General features: G+C 55.8%; 4 protein-coding genes across 4 annotated transcripts; 1 reads left to right on the top strand and 3 right to left on the bottom strand.

Moving 5' to 3' along the window:
- The first annotated feature begins 3,583 nt into the window (after positions 1 to 3,583).
- On the top strand, positions 3,584 to 5,294 carry N657DRAFT_647404 (uncharacterized protein). The gene is made up of 3 exons (XM_062793302.1): positions 3,584 to 4,037; positions 4,136 to 4,837; positions 4,940 to 5,294. The coding sequence occupies exons 1-3, from the start codon at positions 3,646 to 3,648 to the stop codon at positions 5,055 to 5,057; spliced, it is 1,212 nt and encodes a 403-aa protein (XP_062645678.1). The 5' UTR covers positions 3,584 to 3,645; the 3' UTR covers positions 5,058 to 5,294.
- N657DRAFT_682395 (uncharacterized protein) lies at positions 5,258 to 9,790 on the bottom strand (the record flags this gene model as incomplete). The annotated part of the gene is made up of 5 exons (XM_062796476.1): positions 5,258 to 5,898; positions 5,977 to 6,049; positions 6,127 to 6,537; positions 6,590 to 7,326; positions 8,053 to 9,790. 5 exons carry the CDS (start codon positions 9,788 to 9,790, stop codon positions 5,258 to 5,260), a joined length of 3,600 nt encoding a protein of 1,199 aa, XP_062645679.1.
- A 265-nt stretch (positions 9,791 to 10,055) lies between these two features.
- Positions 10,056 to 11,342, bottom strand: N657DRAFT_647408 (uncharacterized protein). The gene is made up of 2 exons (XM_062793303.1): positions 10,482 to 11,342; positions 10,056 to 10,412 (listed from the first exon to the last, which is right to left on the bottom strand). The coding sequence occupies exons 1-2, from the start codon at positions 11,251 to 11,253 to the stop codon at positions 10,375 to 10,377; spliced, it is 810 nt and encodes a 269-aa protein (XP_062645680.1). The 5' UTR covers positions 11,254 to 11,342; the 3' UTR covers positions 10,056 to 10,374.
- Positions 11,343 to 11,794: 452 nt separating this feature from the next.
- N657DRAFT_682397 (DUF1741-domain-containing protein) lies at positions 11,795 to 13,979 on the bottom strand (the record flags this gene model as incomplete). Its single annotated transcript, XM_062796477.1, has 5 exons — positions 11,795 to 12,815; positions 12,880 to 13,223; positions 13,278 to 13,631; positions 13,693 to 13,880; positions 13,958 to 13,979. 5 exons carry the CDS (start codon positions 13,977 to 13,979, stop codon positions 11,795 to 11,797), a joined length of 1,929 nt encoding a protein of 642 aa, XP_062645681.1.
- Positions 13,980 to 14,593: the final 614 nt, after the last annotated feature.

Raw genomic sequence — 14,593 nt, forward strand, 5'->3', positions numbered from 1 at the left:
TGAGATCAAATAATACTTCCAAGGTTTGGAAGCGCGGGGATGGAAGCGTGGGTGGGACCTGAGGCGGAGGCTAGCAGGGAGGGTCAATGAGTTAGGTACGCCAGATTTTGGCCGATGGAAGGCTAAGAATTGAAGATTTTAAAGTTCAATCGTCGAAGGGGAGATTGAACAAAAGGAAGACGCAAGATGGCTCAGTGAGACACTGGGGAGTGGGAGCGTGTTGGAAAAAGGGATGGTTCTGCCCCTTGCCAGTCGAGCGTGGTGTGTATGCGTAATGCCGATAGGTGAGCGCCCAACTGAGAAGTACGTATTTAACTTGCCGTTTTGGGGTGGTGGCTTATTCATCAGGGCGTCTCCTGACCTTGCTTCGAGAGAGCAAGGCGTATCAGTAGGCTGTGGTGACACGTCAAGCTGAGCCCACGTGCAACCTTTGTGACTTCCAGGTTTTGTCTCAACAGAAACCGTAGGTTAGTAACTTAGTAGGTACTGCTTGGTCCTCATGATTGACGAGTACTCCATTGCATATTTATTATGTTCTACTTGTGTACCTCGGATTTACTCACCATCCATCGTGGCTGGCATCTTTCTGAAACCTTTGTTTACCTGTAGTTATTCTTTTGTTTTCTGTTTTGTTCGTTTCTTGGTACCCGAGTCCTAACCCGACAAGTACCTTTCGACATGTCGGTGCAGAACCTTAATTGTGTTTCTGAGGCCATGTATCCGCGTTTATTCTCAGGAGTGTATTGGTTATGAATCGGACACATTTCAAGACGGTTTCAGCCTGTAAGTATGTACGTAATATGTTGTCGACACTAAGCTCTCGGATGTCTTCCATCATGGATGTATGCAATGGGAACCATATCATAACAACTGTTCCCCATTTGCTTCGCCGTGCGAGTCACCAAACACACAATCCGACCATCACCCAAGGTACCTTGGAGGCTGTATCCAAGGTGCCTCATAGATGATGCTGACGGGCTATCTACAAGGGCCCACGCCAGGTAGAATTCTTGCCATTCTGTTTACTCGTTCCGAGTATCCTTCAATGTTGGAAGATTCGAGTACGGCTATGTCGTTACGTTATCCCAACAGCTAACATACATATCCTCCATCAAAGCGGCCGTCACGGAGGACGCATCCCGAATCGCCCAACCTCACCTTCCGTCGCGTCCAGCACTACATGCTGGACAATGCATTTGCTCGTCTTTCCTGCCAGGCAGCCCACGCATTCAACTCACAGACGACGGTCAGAGATTGGGAGGTAGCCACCATGACAATGTTGGACGATCTCGCCAGAGTCGCTGAAGCGAAAAAAAGAAGAAAAAAAGAAAACAAAAAATAATGTAACGTTATCTAAAAGGGCGGCCGGGTGGGAATCCCATTCATTTTTTTCACATAATTTGGTCGCTCGGCACCGGACTTTAGAGGGAAGAATATTTTATTATTCCTACACCGCTGTGCCCTTGGGCTTGCCGGACCTTCAACTACTTACTATACAGGAAAACCGCGCCGTCGTGGGCCGGGTGAAAAACCCATATCTACAATCAAGGAAACGATCAGTGTGCGATCCTGCAAATACAAAGTGGGAAGGCCTCTTGGCCTCCGAAGGAAAGGGTATTAGACTGCGAGCTCCAGCTCCAGCCTCCTGGCCAGACTGTACATCGGCAGTTTCCCCGAGTCCATCAGCCAGTCCAGGATCCTCCCCGTTAGCCGTGCAGCTTTGGGACTGATTCCCTGTAGAACAGAATAAATGTCCCTTCGCGTTCTGACCTCGGCTCTCTCCCATCTTCGAGTCAACGGTGGGGCCAAACACCACATCACAAGGTGTTCGACAGTCTCTCGCCCCTCTCCACACTCGCATATAGGCGTCAGTACCTCTGGGACTCTTGGGACTCTCCTTTCGAATAAGAAAGCCCGAAGGCCTATGGCCCCGGTTCGAATCTGGATCAACAGTGAACTCTTCGCTCTGCTGAGGCCGTCGTGTCTCCTTAGGGTTTTGTCTTGGAACAGAGTCTCGTGCTGGTGGTCAAGGTCATCTGCGGGCCTCGTTGCTGTCCGGCCGTCTCGTTCCTTGAGCCACCTCTCTCTCCAGGCCTCCTCAATTACTCTGTCCGTGTCGGCAGTCCCTCCCGTCCAAACTGCAATTGTGTTGGCGGCTTTTTCTATCGCTGTGGGCTCCTGCGGCCCAAAGGCTCGCGGTCGGCCCCTGTTATCCGTCCTCGAGTTGAGGATCTGATATATCTTGCCGCAGGCCGCATCAACAATACTCCCTGCAGTATTCTTTCCGCCTCGGCCGTCAGCCGGAGTGGGCATTTGAAGCCGGGCCTCAAAGTCAGCCAGTCGTTTGTTGAAGTAAAGGTCCAGTGGCGGCACCCATGTCTCCGTTTCAAGGTTCCGAGTGGGTGTGGACTTGAAGGCTCCTGCCACTATCCGTAGACTCTTGTTTTGAGCTTTTCCAAGCGCCTTGGTGATCCCTCTCGTTGCTGGCTCACCCCCTTTCTCGGTGGGGAGGGAAGAATATACACAGACTACCTGAAGTGACTGTCAGACTTGGAATTGCAGGGTCGGATATCCCAACCATTACCTAACTTGCCTTCTGCCGGGCAGCCGGCAACACGCACACCTAAGACTTTGTGCTCTACTGAGCCCAGCACGCATTTTGCTGAGGTCTAAGGTAGCGTAATTCCGGCGACTCCGCTGCGAACCCGTTTGGTTATGTCCGTTACTGCAGGGGCAATCTCTTTGCCTGTCGATGGCAAACACCGTCATCCAAGCTGTGGTGCCCGAGTCAGCTTTCAGCGCTTCCTATGTCGGGTGTGTCACCTTGTGTGTGTTTGGCATCTTGTAACAAGCGAGGGTGAATAGACCGGTGTCAATGCAGCCCTGGGTGAGAGGTGGGGGTTTTCTGGGGGGAGGGGGGTGTTGGCGAGTGGGAAGAAGCGGACGAAAACATATCGGAGGCTCGAATTATTTGTTCTGCTACGTGATGAACTACCAGCTCACACACCACGTTCCAACATATCCCGTCTTATGACCCGACGGCTCAAGGAACGAGAGTACCGGTATCGACGTACCTATAAGTAAATACATTGCCTTACAATTGCGTGTACATTAGCACTGCGTGCCATCAGCTCCTTGAGGCCAGAAGTTCAAAGAGATAAGAACTGGAAGGAAGTTGTTCTCAAATATCATAGCTTCTCGTTCTTGACTGGAGACTGTCTGCTTCATGGGTTCTCACCAATTTTCAGGTTGGACGTGTTTCAGCTCATAGTCATGACAGAGAGACCTGGAGCCATTGTAGCGCTGACCCAACTGAGCGCTGCTAAACCCCGCAACCCCTATTCCACCAGACGACACAATGACACAGTCTCGGTTCGAAAATCGAAGCTTGGTGTTGTTGGTAGTTGGTACATTCTTGCATCAAGAGGGTCACTGATTGACGTTTCCTTGCCTAGTCCGGACTGGTTAGATCACCTGCAGCCTGCAGGCGCAGTTGGGCCAATTTGAACGCAGTGTTGCCTTGTACTAAGATAAAAGGCATATAAGCACCCTGCCGCTGTCAGCTTCTCTCCCGCGCACTTGTAATCAATACTTCCCTTTCACACCTACTTCTCCAACATCATCTCACACCACAGTCCCTCATACATGGCTACCCCAGCTCCGCCTGCGGCCGGGAACACGGCCTACCAAACAAGGAGCGCACCTTTCTTTGAAATATCATGTTACGTCTCCCGTGGCAAATGCGTAGGGACTGGCCGCAGCCTCATGGAGACCGAGCTCATGCAGGCAAGAGATGAGGTCAAGAAGCGCATCCACGAACTTTATGAGCAAGGGGTTCCCTTCTTTAGTAAGAAGGTCTTCCAGCACGCTTTGGAACAAATTGAGCATTGCCGCAACGCACCCACACCCCCTAACGGTGCGAAGGCCCCCATCATCTCCATGCCAACAGTCGACGGGCGAGTAGTCGAGTATGTATTAGAGACCGGATCAGTGAAGCCCTACCATCCCGACGAGTGGAAGGACACTGAGTTCGTTGTGTACGAGATGCCGTCCCTGTCTCTTTCATCCCTCCAATCATCCTTGCCCCAACCATATGATTTACTGGCTAACCGAATCGCCCGCCCCGACTTGCTAGAGGAGATCCCTATCTCGATTACCGTGCAGTTCAGCACTTGACTCGGTCTGACGACATCGACCTCTTCGACCCTGACGCGGCATATTCTCCAACACAGCTACTCTACCCGCTGTTGGTGAGAGACAAGGCAACCGGCGAGTTTCTGGTCCCTTCTGACTGCGCCTCGGTGGCCAATCTGCGCGAAGCATTCGCCGCTGGAGTCAAGAGCTGGGAAGACAGCGAGGATTGCAAAGACTTGCGATCTCTGCTCGAAACCAGAGACCGGCGGCTGCCCAAAGTCAGCAAGATCGTCGCCTTTGCCTGCTCGACCATGGCCGTTGTGACCGACGACGAAGCGAGACGATCGCGCATCATACACCAACACGCTCTGATGCTCACGCTCCGGGACATCTTCTCCCGTCAGCAGCAGCAGCCCGGCGAAGGAGCGCCAGAGATCAAGTGCTTCGCCCAAGACCCAAGTTACACCGAAACCGACGCAGCGGTACTGCAAGAAACCGGCATCACCGTGCTCGGCGACCCGCGAGGGTTCCTCGAGGTCGACGATGAGAGCATCGTCATCTCCTTCAGCCCCAACATACCCGTCCGGCAGGTCATCGCCGACATCGCCCGCCCGGCCGTCCTGGCATGGAACCACGTAAAGTCCGAGCCCGAGGAAGCTGCTTTCTGTAACTGTATGTGGCCCGGCCATGGGCCGGAGCATTTGTGAGTTGATTTCATGATTCGATGGTGCATGGACCGCCCCTTGTCGAGTTCAGTGTAGTTACGAGTGACTGGGTGACGTGGACTGACCGGTTTCTGACACAGCTGTGATCCCGGCTCCTCGCGTCTGCGAGACATGGTGCGGGACTACTACCATGAGCCGGTCCGCCTTGGCCCTGAGAAAGCGTTCGGGGAGGCAAGTGTGTACATCCGGCGGGAGTAGACAGACGATAGGCCTTGATATGCCTCGACTCGTGGCTTTGGGCAGGTAGCCAGCTTTGACTTTGATATTGCCTGGCTGTGGGGGTCAGGATGGGGACGCTCAAATTGGATTCCCCATCAAGAAGCATTGCTAAGCAGGATTCGAGTCCGAACTCCCCTGAATCTTACTCCCGCCTTGTTGACCCCCCATGTCCCCTCTAATCAAGCATCTCCGCCACCGATCAGCCTGCCTCCCGTGATTGACATAGCTGACTTCCCGTCGGCAAACCAGAAGTTGGCGATGCCAGCCATGGCATATTGCTCCAACATGCCGCCCTCCCCCGGTGGAACACCATCGAACGCGACCTTTACGCGGGGAAAAGCGCGGTTTGCACACGCCCTGGAGCTGTGTTTGGGCGGCCGGATCTCCATCGCAGGAACATTCACAAATGCAATAGACGACGGCCGTCCGTACGCTCTCGACGGGGCGCACCCGACGCGGCACTCGCCCAGCGCCCTCTGCCCGCTGTTGTCGTAGTCGAGCAGCATGCCCATGCAGTGGATGCCGCCCGGGCTGACCTTGTCCTCCCTGTAAAAGACACGGACCTGCCTGACGTTTTCCAGCGGCGCGTAGGAATGGCAGTAGTTCTTGAAGGGGTTGGGCGGGGGAGAGTAGGACGGCTCCTGCAACGTGCCGGCCTGTCCAGATCCTTTGCCATCGTACGGGGCAATAATGGAGATGCCTTCGTGCCTCCAGCCACGCTTCCAGCGGGGCCCGGTGCAGTACATGAGAGTTGTGGGGGGTCGTTCGGGGTCGCTGACGAAGAATGCCCAGTTCTTCATCTCGTTCTCTTCGGAAAAGACTACCAGATATTAGTTAGAAACGCATGTTTTGCGGGCAAACAGATCATCGGACTAACCTCTCAATTCATCAGACCTACCTGGTGTTCGTATTATTATTGTTTCTTGGGCAGGGGCCCCAACGATGATCTCGCCAGATAGCCGCGTTCTGATCTGATTACCATGCCAGTGTCAGATCGGCCCCACGATGCGGAGGAGATAATAGAAGAAGGAGTCGTGTACGAACGTACCATGAACTTAGTCGAGCCATGTATGAGCTTCTTCCCTGCCAGAAAGTCTCGATTCACTAGGGGGCCGCAGCTGATGATACTGTCATGGCGAGACAAGGGAACATGGACCAGGAGATAACCGTCGAAACTCCAATCCTTGGGGGTTGTATGGCGCGCTTCGTACGTGCTTAGCGCCGAAGGGCGGTTTCTAGAGTGCGCATGAATGCCCAAAATCTTTCCCGAGCTGCATGGACTGATCAAAAAGGTGAGCCCGGTGATGTCTGCCAGATTGACGGTGTGGAAACGGCGCCACCCTTGCGGCTGATCAGGCCGTACGAGACAGCTGGTGAGGTCAGGGGGTGTGGGTGTGTCCCAAACGGCATAATCGGGCTTCACGATGTCTTCGAGCACCGACAGGTTCAGGAGGCCATTCTAGCAATGCACATGTTAGCCGACAATACACTGCGCATGCCCTGACACGTACCTTGAACCGCGCAAGCGTGACTCCGAAACGGTCCTCCTTCTCGACGACGAAAAGCTGGTCATCGAACCGCTCTCGTTGATATGCGGGCCATTCTGACAAGCGCTCAACCATCTTCAGCCCTTCGTGGTCAATGGTCAAGCGAATAAACGGGAGAAGGCTTTTTAGCGACTCTTCGGGAGCGAGCTGAGGGGATGTGCCACGCTCCCAGGACACGACTTGGCCCAGATTGACAATGCTCAAAGGCTGTGAAGGGGCAATGGATAGGCGTATCGCCAGGTCGAGAGCCTCCAGGCGTTCCCAGAAGTCTGTGTAGCCGTATCGCCTCACCATCTCCAGCATTTTCCCGAGGATTTCCCGAGGCATAGCGGCAATCTCTCGCATCCCAAGCCTCTCGGAAGCCAGGATGAAGGCGTCAATCAGGCGCCAGACGGACCTCTTGGGCAATCGAAGCTCCGGGACTCTGGCACCGATCCAGGGCACGCGCCGCCACACGCATGTCTGCCACAGACGGTCCAGTACATCGTTGGCGGTGCAGTTGCGCATGAACACCTTGAGGCAGTCATAGTGGACTGCGCAGCCTGGCCGTGAAGGGCCGTGGGCCTTGTAGCAGACAAGTTCGTCGTATTGACAGAGGTACCATTTACGGACCTCTACGACCATGTGATCGCCCCATTCGTTCTTCCGGAAAGGGTTCATGAAGCCTCTCATAAAGGCCGTTGAGCTCGCATTGCCAACCACTGAATTTGTCAGTCAGCAAAAACCTTACGCAGACGGTGTTGAAGAAAGGAGCGGGAAAGCAAGCATGGCAAAAAAAGAAGGGAAGCAGATGCGAGGGAGGTGAAATGGGGAATCACGAAAATGCCTGATTCTTACATGCAACCATGTTTGCCCCAGCCTCCTCATCCTGAGAGAACCTAGAGCCACAGATGTTACAGAGCGAGTACTCGGTGCAGAAGGACACATGGCGCCGATGCACCTCTTCTCGAGGTTGCGCGTGAGGGTCTGTGTTTATCGCTCGGTTCATTGGCATTGTGTTGGAGTGAAGTCTCGTCGATAGGGGCGTGATGTTGGACTGGCAGCAGTGGTTGAACCCGGCCTAGAGTGCAGGGCGCTGAGGGCGGACGCAAGGCATGCCGCATTGGGCAACGCACCACGGCAGCCGCAAACTACAGTGCAGCTGGGGGCAGCGGTGAGAGCCCCATGCCCAGTGGCCGAACTTCAGCGCAGGTCAGCTCATGTAGATCCAGGTATGGGAAGGCAAGGGAACATTCAACACACAGCAGCACTGCTTGCAGCCAGGGCCCTCATATCCATAAATCAAGACGCCGACCTTGTATCCAGCCGCATGCATCCAACCAACAGGTCTCCTGCCGCTTTCTCCCACATGTAACGAACGCGAAGCCCCCTTCTTCCTCTCACAACCCCAATCCAGACCGTACATAGCCTTCAACCCTCCGCCTCACCCATCTCAACATCCGGATCCACCTCTGTCCCCAAATCTCTCTCCTCAAGAAACCTCCTCCCAAGCAACCGCTCCGGCAAATAATCCTGCTTCACCCTCCCATCTTTATAGTTGGGCGGGTACTTATACTCCCTGCCGTACCCCATCTCCCGCATCAACCTGGTCGGCGCATTCCTCAAATGCACCGGCACCGGCAGCGCCGCCACCCCAGGCTCCTGCAGCGCGCTCAGCGCGTTATTCAAACCCCTATACGCCCTCGTGCTCTTGGGCGCCAGACAGAGCGCCACGGCGCAGTGCGCGAGCGGGATGCGCGCCTCGGGCATGCCGATCTGCTGCGTGGCTGTGTAGGTGGCCGTCGCGAGCGGCAGGAGTGAGTTGTCGGCCAGGCCGACGTCCTCGGACGCGATGACGACCATGCGGCGGGCGATAAAGAGCGGGTCCTCGCCCGACTGGAGCATGCGCGCCAGGTAGTAGAGCGCTGCGTCCGCATCGGAGCCTCGCACGGATTTGTGGAAGGCCGAGATGGTGTCGTAGTGTTGATCGCCGGCGCGGTCGTACACGAGGGTTTTTGTCAGGGCGGCTTTGATGGATTCTTTGGTGACGGGTTCGGGAGAGGGGTTGTCCGGGTCTGAGGGGCGGTTGGTGGTGAGGGAGAGGGCGAGTTCGAGCAGGTTGAGCGCTGTGCGGGCGTCACCGTCTGCGAAGGCGGAGAGGTAGCGGAGGAGTTCTTGATCAATTAGGGGGCTGAGCTCGAGGCCTTCGGTTTCGACCTCCTGTTGCAGGGCGCGCAGCAGGATGCGCTGGAGGTCTTCTTCGGTGAGGGCCTGAAGAGTAAAAGTCCTGCACCGGCTGAGCAGCGCCGCCTGGACTCGGAAGCTGGGATTCTCGGTGGTGGCGCCTATTAACGTGATGGTCCCTGCCTCGACGGGCTTCAGAAACACGTCCTGCTGCGCCTTGTTGAAGCGGTGAATCTCGTCGCAGAAGATGATGGTCCTCCGCCCCGTGAGCGCCAGCTCGTTGGCCGCCTCGGCAAATAGCTTCTTGCACTCGGACACACCGGTGCTCGTGGCGTTCAACTCGATGAAGCGACTGCCCACGCGGCGGGCAATGCACCGAGCGATGGTGGTCTTGCCGGTGCCCGACCCGCCCCAGAAGATCATGCTTGGCACCCGGTCCGTCTCGATCAGCGAGCGCAGCACCCCGTTCGGGCCGACCAAGTCCTGGCCAAAGACATCATCCAGTGTGTCCGGCCGCATGCGCTCTGCTAGCGGAGCCGTCCGGGTGTTCTTGGAGCGTTTCGTCATGGGGACGCTGGTCTTGGCTGCGCTGTCATCGGCTTGCCGCGAGTCTGCCAACGGAGGGTCGTCTTTATTCCCCCCGTCCCCGCTCCCACCGGTTCTTGAGTCTGCTGGCGAGCGGCTGTCTCCCGGTCCTTCATCGTAGCTCCGCTTGACCCCAGCTTTTGTCCCTCCATTGCCGTTTGTCTGCAGCGGCGTGAATGCCCTGGCAGTTGTGAGCTGTCGCTTCGCGGTGGGGGTCTGGAAGAAGGTAGACGCCGATCGCTTTTTCTGCGTCGAGATCGGTGGCTGGCTCTGAGTATTGGCTTGTGTTCCGTTTGGAGGTGAGGACGAGGCCGGGTCTTTGGTCTCGTCGAGGATGAATGTCTGGCAGCCCGAGTCAATGTGGCTGTTGATTTCGGAAGCCTTGACGCCCCGGTTACAGATAGGGCAAACCACCATGGCAGTAATGAAGAGCGTGGACAATTGTAGAGAGCTGCAAGCAAGTCTGTGGTTAAGTTAGGGTACTTGTTTCAAACAAAGTTTGAAGCAAGTCAACGGCCAACCTGGAACGCCAAAGACGCGACAGTTTGACGCGACTTTCTGGTTCCACTCTGCAGCATAACGACCGGGGACCCTCCACAACGGTTCGGCAATGGGTGCCGGGGTATCCGTAAGCTCCCGCCGTCCCGTCCCTCCACCAAGATCAGACGGCTGGGTAAGAAGGTAAATGATATAGTTACTTGATTCTAGTTGTTGGTCAACTACAAGAGGATTCAACCTCTCAGTGCAAACGACGCTGTCAATGGTATTCTAACCAAGCATGTCGCCAGACTCTAAAAGCAAACCGAACTACATAGGCAGCATCTGTTGAAATTCCGATCTGATGCGCCTAGTTGAGGCGCTCCCAAGCAGCAACATCTCAGGAAGAGTGAGGAGGCATATTCAAAACATCTCGATTCTTTGTCCCTGACTCAGCGTTGGACTATGCATAATGCCTGCCCGTCCTCTCCCTCCCATCTCATCGATCCCATCCCATGCATCCATCAAACCATAAACGACTCGCCACAACCACACTGCTCCTCTAAATTACCACCAGTCAGCACACAAATCCAACCAAACAAGAAACAAAACAGCCCAAATGTGAACTTACTAATATTCGGATTCCGAAAAACAAACCTCTGACTGAGCTTATCTTCAACCCAGTCCATCTCACTCCCGATGATACTAAACAGCGCCTTGCTGTCGACAAGCACCTTGACGCCGTCCTGCTCGACCGTCTCGTCAAACGGGCCGGGCTTGTCGACGTACTCGAGGTGGTACGCCAGCCCTGAGCAGCCGCGGTTGCGCACGCCAACCTTGATCAGCTTCGGGTCGGGCTGGTCTAGCAACGTGCGCAAGTGCTCGACGGCCGCTGGCGTGAGCTTCATCGCGGCCTTGCGGGCGCGGAGTCTGGAGCGTGGGCGCGTGGCCGGGGCAGGTCGTGCTGCCGCTGCTGCTGTTGTTGTTGCTGGTGTGTCTGAGGAGAGGGGTTGTGATTGATTGGACGGTTGTCGCGTGGCAGTAGAGGGTGCAGGCGATGAGGGCGTCGCGGCAAACTCTGGCTTGGATTGCTGGGCTTCTTGCTCCAGGATCGAGGCTGGCGACCGGCTCGCCGCTGTTTCCGGTGGCGCTCCGCTCTGCTTCGGCGGCCTTGTCTCGTGAACTCTGGGCAGACTCGGGGCCTGTATCGGGCTTGCGACGGAGGTGTCCGGTATAGCGGCGTTGCGCGGCGACGGCGGTGGCTGGGAAGGGAGCGTGTACGCTTGGAAGGCGGCGACGAGCGACGCTGGTGTCGTTGAGAATTGGCGCTGGCGCATAAGGTTGCGGCGGCACGAGAAGCAGATGGAGACGCTTCTCCTCGTTAAGAAGCTTGGGACGTTCATTGTTGGCGTGGATTGAGGGCTTGAGGATTTTGGGGCCTTGGAGTGGTGTCGTGTTTCGAAGTGCCCGAGATTCGTTGTCCCGGTGGAAGACGGCAGTTTGATTTTCAAAAGGCAAAAGCAGCTCAATTCCCATGACATGATGCCAAAGCTCGGTTTCCCGGTTTCCGCCGGACCAATCAGCATCTCGGCATTTGGAATCGCAGTGTTGCCGGACCACTTGGACTCGACGGTCGATTGATGATACTCCGTACGGATCCGTACACTTGCACTCGCTCGGTACCTCCGTACACCTGCATTTTCAACCCAGCAACACTGGTCTGAAGTCTCAGGATCTGAAACATTGAAACAATTAAGTAGCTCCATGGAAGTCAGGTAAGACGGCTCACTCGCGAACGGGCGAAGTCAACGGCGTGACCTTGTGGGCATGATATTTCGCGCCAAGGCTTTGCTTTTGAAACCGCACAAATCGGTCACGGCATTACCAAACCGAGATACTGCACCATTCATCAAACAATCGACCATTGCTAACTTTCCCCTGCCCTTACTCAGCGATCATACCTCTGACGTCCGCCACCGCCGCCCGCGCCATCTTCTTCAGGACCGTCCTCTCATCCGCCTCGCGGTATTTCTCCCAGCTATCCAACCCCTCCTTGGCCTGGATACTCAGCGTCTCATAACCCTGCTTGATGACCTCGGCCACCTGCAAACTCGTCAACTGCCCTCCCTTGCCTCTTTTCCCCACGCCCCCTTCCCCCTTCTTCTCACCAGCACCGCCGTCAGCCAGCATCTCCTTGTAGTGCGTACTCACATTAACCAGCGTATCAATCGAGTTACTCGCCCTGTTTGCCAGCCCATACACATCCCGGAACCTCACCAACACTTCGCCCGTCTCCACAACCTTGTAAAACAAATCATCATACGCCGCCGGGGTCGGCAGGAACGTCTCCCCAGCCGACAAGCCCAGCGCAAGCAGATTCACCACGTGGTCCAGGAGCGTGTCGATATGCGGCAGCCCTTTCAGATCGGCCGCGTACGTCGTCAGGAACCGCACCAGCGATAGCAGAGCGCGGAACAGCTCAGCCCAGTGATACTGCAGGCGGGTTCGCGAGCGCGACAGGTACCCGATCACGCGCAGCAGGATGCCGACGCAGAGCGTGTACAGGCCCGCGTCGAGCCGCCGCCGCAGGTTATGCGTTATGGCGCCGATCATGGTGTCCATTAGGCTTGCCGCGAGGACGCGCTCGCCGCGGACCAACGGGAGGTAGGGGGAGCGCTGCCGGCAGAGGCGCACGGGCAGCGCGCTGTCGTCGCTACAGATGCGCTTGCAGAGGATGGGATCTTCGATGAGGAGGCGGACGATCATTAACGTGAGGTGGCAGTAGAGGGTGGTTCGCTGCGAGAGGTAGGCGTGGTGGAGGAGGTACGAGGTGAGAGAGAGGAAGCTTGCGAAGGGCTGCTCTTGGCTCTTGTCAGGTGTCCACGTCACCAACTCGAGACTGAAGAGCTTGTTGGCGTGCGTGAAGTCGTATGTGGCGAGTAGCACGGCAGCTTCTTGCCCTGGTCTGTGGATGTCAGTTCGTATACGCCGCGCTGCTCATGTGAGTAATGCTGAGATTATCGGCTTACAGTTCGGCAAACATCTTCTTCGCTGTCTCATCGTCGTAGACGGGCTTTGGTGGCGGCTTGCCCCCGGGCGCAATAACTCCCAGCCCAATCTTGTTTAGCGTGCCGGCCAGTGTCCATCCCTCGGGCAAATCCTCCTGCACATCAATGTACTGGGCCCGAAGTCTCTGGCATGTCTCGCCCACGCATTGGACTATACCCCGGATGATGCGGTCGTTGACGAAGTCATTGAGGCGCATCTGGTATGGGTTCTGGAACTCGAACTTGTTGTAGTTGGCTAACAGGCCGAGAAGCAGGAAGGGCGACGTTCTTCTGGGCGGTGTGTTAGATGTTTGCGATTGGATGCACTGCTGCAGTCAGCTCTTGTTATCACAGAAGAAGGCACGGGCTGGCTTGCTGACGTTAATTATGGCCGGGAATAGGTCCCGTTGAATAAAGTAGGTGAGCAGGCTGGTCTGGTATGCCCCGGACGTGACCGCGAGAGCCACCTCAACTGCCCTCTGCTGCAGGTCTGCCGTGTAGGTGCAGCTTGCCCGATTTCCAAGCCGGGACTGCTCTTGGCCGACATGGCCAATACCGTTAGGGCAGCACTCGTTTCCGCTGCTCCTCCCATTTCGTATGAGCGAATCGAGTGCGCCGACGAACTCGGCGAAGACGGTGTCGATGTGGTCGAGGCCTGCCAGCAGCTCGATGATGTCGGAGCTCGGATTCGTGTACTTCTTACCCAGCACGGCAACCATAAACGTGCTCAAGGTCTGCAGAAATCCAGTCAGCCAGGTCAGCAGAGCCACATGTTGTTCCCTCGTGTATGCTTACATCCAGCGCATGCAGATCTGCAATTCCGTATGGGTGTTTCAACGCCGCGATTGCCTGTGCAAACAGCTGTCTTGTCTGGTGCTCCAGGTGCAGCAGGTCATTGGGCCGTATGTCGTCGAGGATGTGCCACAGCGATGGACGGTCTGGCCGCAAGAGGAAGAACTCCTTCCAGAAGCCCTCTGACGTCTCTGCCTCGTCCGAGTCGTCCTATCTCTCGCGGATCCCGGTCAGCGGTGGCTACTTCGACGGCTAGTGAAATACTGACCTGTGGGATGGAGTTGCGACATGTCAGCGACTCGATCAACCTGACTTGGACATCATGGCGATACAGCTTGCGCAAGCCGTGTTGCTTGTGGGAAAATCGAGGAGCAAAGGAACAGGTCAAACCTTGAACAATGCTTCGTACAGGCGGACTATCTTGGGCTGGAACACCTCTGGCCGAGGCTGGTGCGTGAGAGGAGACGGTTCCATGTGGTAAACTCGCAGATTTGCCGCCGGGAGAGGGAATGCATCCGGTGCTGATGCATGTCGAGTCCCAGAGGAGAGGCCAAGTTGGGTCATTGATAAGATAACGAGCGGTCTGACGAACCTGCTGTGGATCGGCAGTGATTTCACAACCTTTCGAGTTTGACCGATCACATGCCGATTACAACGCTTGTCAGCCGCTGTTCAGCCCAAGTCCGGAACTTCGGAGCCAGACGCAGAACATCGTCGGCATCAAAATTCCAGCTCTCACATTCCAAGTAAAGAAATCAGTACTCTCAGCCAGAACCGTGAAGTTGTTAGCTGCTATTCTGGTAAATCAAAAACTAACTAATAAATATGAGCAAACCCCTACTCCTTCTCACCCCTTCGTCAGCCGCTTTATTGGACCAGGTCCGTAATGACAACTACTCTACAA

Source organism: Parathielavia appendiculata (assembly GCF_033297405.1).
Source record: "Parathielavia appendiculata strain CBS 731.68 unplaced genomic scaffold N657scaffold_10, whole genome shotgun sequence".
Taxonomy (NCBI): Eukaryota; Fungi; Ascomycota; class Sordariomycetes; order Sordariales; family Chaetomiaceae; genus Parathielavia; species Parathielavia appendiculata.

Bases quoted from the DNA above. Each gene is read 5' to 3' on its own strand.
- N657DRAFT_647404 (XM_062793302.1), top strand. From the start codon at position 3,646: ATGGCTACCCCAGCTCCGCCTGCGGCCGGGAACACGGCCTACCAAACA. The intron at 4,038-4,135 runs GTACGAGATGCC...CCGACTTGCTAG, and splicing joins AAGGACACTGAGTTCGTTGT to AGGAGATCCCTATCTCGATT. The intron at 4,838-4,939 runs GTGAGTTGATTT...TTTCTGACACAG, and splicing joins GGCCATGGGCCGGAGCATTT to CTGTGATCCCGGCTCCTCGC.
- N657DRAFT_647408 (XM_062793303.1), bottom strand. From the start codon at position 11,253: ATGAACGTCCCAAGCTTCTTAACGAGGAGAAGCGTCTCCATCTGCTTC. The intron at 10,413-10,481 runs GTAAGTTCACAT...GTGGTAATTTAG, and splicing joins TTTTCGGAATCCGAATATTA to AGGAGCAGTGTGGTTGTGGC.